The following is a 3,794-nucleotide window of genomic DNA, read 5'->3' on the forward strand; positions in this document are numbered from 1 at the left end:
TTTCACATCACGCACAATGCGGTGGGTGTGGTGTGGTGGGGTGCACTTTTCTTATGGTGGAACCCTTTTCTTCAGTAGTACATGATGTTAATGCTTTTTGATGAGATATTACTTGTCAATTTAAGGCAAAATAAATGATATTAATAAATATTATCAAATACATGATAACATATGATTATTTTTTTTTTTTGAAATAATAACATATGATTATTTAGTGGGGTACTATAGTCTCTAAGAATAATATATATGCTGATATATAGTACATTAGTACCCTTAAAAACACTCATATGTACCAGTCCTATATTCAATGACTGCTGCTATTTTCAGTGTTAGACATTATATATATCACAATTTACTTATATATTAAACAAAAAAAAAAAATTATTTATGTATATTAAATCAGGAAAAAATAATTACTTGAGAGGAAGACGAAGAAGAGAATATTGTGCACACCAAAGGAAGCTGTATATATGCTTCTTTTTTTTTTCCCTTTCCATGTTGACTTAATATTAAGCAAACCAAAACATATGATTACAATAAATAATAAACCACTCTCTTCTCTAAATAAATAAATTTAAAAAAAAAAAAAAAAGAAATCAAACTCAGAGCACTTTCTTATACTCCCACCATATGGTCAGCCACATACATATTAGAAAATACTAATATACAGCAATATTAAGTACTCCATCACTACACTATTACTTGATCATTAGTATACCCTACAAATTTGAAACCCAATAACTCAAATTAACTATTGTTAATTAATAAAAGAAGCAAAAGCTAATAGCAGTAGTAGTAATCTCTCTCTCTTGAAAATCATTCAAACGCTATGATCAATCAAAATAAAGACTAATTAAAAGTTGGTCCATAATATATAAAAATTATATTATGAAGAGTAGTCACACACACACATTATTAATAATAATACTATTTTTTTTTTCTTCCTTTTTATTTCAAACTGAAATACCGCGAACAGCTAAGTAGAAGAAAAGCTCTAAATCTGGTGGAGCAAAGAAAGCAATTGGAGTTCTCTGAAGGGAGAAATTAGTAGAAATAACCCTTTGTTTTTTTGGTGCTGGTGGACACGTGACCACATCTGGTATACGAAATCTCTTACCTTTGGGTGTTGAACAACCGCTATTGCTGCTTGTTGAAACGACGTCGTCCACTGCTTCAAACTCAATGCCTTCTGTTTTAGGCAACTCATCGTCGTTGGAAGAAGACGAAAACGACAACGGCGATGATGATGAATGAATACCATTTGTTGTCGTTTCTTCATTCTTTTGTCGTTCAACTACATTCTTCTTCAACTGATGACTTTTTCTTTTTCTTTTGTTAATACTTCTGCTACTACTACTACTACTCTTTCTTGCTGCTGTTCTTGTTCTTGTTCTTCCAGAAGGCCCCATTTGAAGAAATGACTACTTTTACAATAAGGGAAAGAAAAAACAGAGAGAAACCCAAGACAGAAAAACTTAAACTTGTACCCTATATGTATATATATATATACAGACACGCTTTTAAGGCTTCTTCTTCTGTAAAGATCAAGACTTTAGAACAAACCCGTATTGGAGATCATAATCATGACGCTGATCAGAGAGACTGTATATAAATATATCTCTTTCTCTGCTATTTCTTTTTTCTTATAAATGCTAACAAAAGGTCACTTTAAACCTTAGCAGAACAGAACACTACTCAAAACCTTGACAGAATCATGACTTTGAAATTAAAGATGAAGAAGAAAGAAAAAAAATCCCCAAAACCCTGTTTTCCGTATAAGCTTTAGCTTACTTGAAAAGCCCTAATTGAGAAAAAAAGAATGTGAAAACCCTACCGAGGTAAAACAGAGAAATAAACCAAGATTTCGGAATTCTAGGTGTGTTAGCTGTTTATATGGGACAAATGCGGGCAGACTGACCGCTGCCCGTGATGAGAGTTTAATTTTTTTGGTACATTCCATTTAAGATATTAAATTAAAATAATCAATACAGCAACTTGCTTTACTACCACATAGTCTCAAATGAATAAGTGAAAACTTATAATTTTTATTTGTTTATTTGATGCAAGGATAGGCTTATTTATAGGATTAATTTTTAATTTTTTTCCTTTCAAAACCCCACTTGTTCCCTTTGGGTTTATTTTATTTAAATAACCAACTAATTAATAAGTGGGAATACCTGAGCAGTGTAGGTGATCAATATTAATATAATATAAAATACAAAAAAAGAGGGAAAAAATAAAATTCAAAAATTGAGAGATATTATATGCATATGTATCTTATACATACATAGGGATTATATATAGAATACTTTGGGGAAACCACAAAAGGATGGCCACATGCCCGAGGAACAGTTAATAGTTAAGATTCTCATTCATAGTTATCTATATATTTGCTTCTACCGTATAAAATAAATTATATATATTAAAATTGAAACATTGTCTGTATGCTAAATCCCCTTCCGTAGACATTTCCATTAATAAATATTTTATTTGATGTACAATCTCTTCTTCCAGTGCTGTTTTGTTTTTATTTTATTTTGTTTTCTTGTTTTTTTTTTTTGACCTTTTCTTCGAACAATTTCTGGTCACCTCAGAGTATCCTAAAAGTGGGTTCAATTAAACATTTTCCAAAGATTTGGATCAGTAGTTTAGATACTCAACAAATACAAATTAGATACATGCAAATGGAAAAAAAATAAAAAAAATAAAAAAATTAAAAAGATAAATAAATAAGATTAACACTTTTGCATGGCTTCTTCTACCTTTATTTTTTTCATTGGAAATTTGACTTGTCTAATTTTTTTTTGAGTGAAAAATGAAACACGAACACATGGCTGCTGATTTTGAACTCTGGTGCATGGTTTCACTGTGGATTACTTATAATAAGTTTAGTTTAACAGAAAGTTGTTTCTTACATGTGTCGAAACCGAATGAGTTTTTGGTCTCTTTGATTACATTCATGCAAAGTGTATAATACCTTAGCTCGTCAATTGAAAACATTTGGTGGCATTCTGACAAGTCCCTTTTAATACATTTGTAGAGAGGGACAGTGAATTGAATTCCTTTAACTTCTTTATAAAGATTAAATTAAATTTCAATGGTTTTCTTCTTCTTAATCAAAGAAAATTATTAAATAATATAATAGGAAAAAAATACTTGTATCACGTCTCTCTTTGTTAAACTTCTTGGCTTGTTGAATCAGAGAAGAAAAAGGTGAAAGCACAGAAAAAAGAAAAAGACAGTAAAGAAGAAAAGGTAATGAAAGAAAGATTGAATGAACAAATAGTAATCTTATAATTGAGTGAATAGAGTTATTGACTATATATAGTCAATGAAAACAAAGAGAATATCAGTTAGTTAGGACCAGAATTAGTTACAAATACACACTACTAAAATCTAAGCCTTTAGCTTCCCTTTTTTCAATCTAATTTATAAAAAGGGAAGCTAAAGGGGGTGAAAATATCTGCATTGACATTTAGAGGCGGTTTTTTGGTAAAAACCGTAGGTATAGAGTGTATACATATCTATGCCGTCGGTTGGGGGTTGGGAAAAATCAGGGTTTTTTTATATAACCCTATGGTGTCGGTTATTAGGTATTAACCGACGCCATAGGTGCCACTTTTATTCGACACGTGGCACCTATGGCGTCGGTTAATACCTAATAACCGACGCCATAGGGTTATATATCAAACCCTTTCTGCTTCGTCTTCCTCACTTCCTCATTTCACACCTTGCTGAGGACGAAGAACAGCCACCCACAGCAGCCCCAAACCCACGAAAAAACCCTTGCCAAC

At 31.4% G+C, this 3,794-nt stretch overlaps 1 protein-coding gene across 1 annotated transcript; it reads right to left on the reverse strand.

The window, feature by feature from the left end:
- Positions 1–592: 592 nt before the first annotated feature.
- On the reverse strand, positions 593–2,265 carry LOC133034976 (cyclin-dependent protein kinase inhibitor SMR9-like). The gene has a single exon (XM_061110570.1). The coding sequence runs from the start codon at positions 1,407–1,409 to the stop codon at positions 954–956; it is 456 nt and encodes a 151-aa protein (XP_060966553.1). The 5' UTR covers positions 1,410–2,265; the 3' UTR covers positions 593–953.
- Positions 2,266–3,794: the final 1,529 nt, after the last annotated feature.

The sequence above is a fragment of the Cannabis sativa genome, chromosome 2, assembly GCF_029168945.1.
Source record: "Cannabis sativa cultivar Pink pepper isolate KNU-18-1 chromosome 2, ASM2916894v1, whole genome shotgun sequence".
In the NCBI taxonomy this organism is placed as follows: Eukaryota; Viridiplantae; Streptophyta; class Magnoliopsida; order Rosales; family Cannabaceae; genus Cannabis; species Cannabis sativa.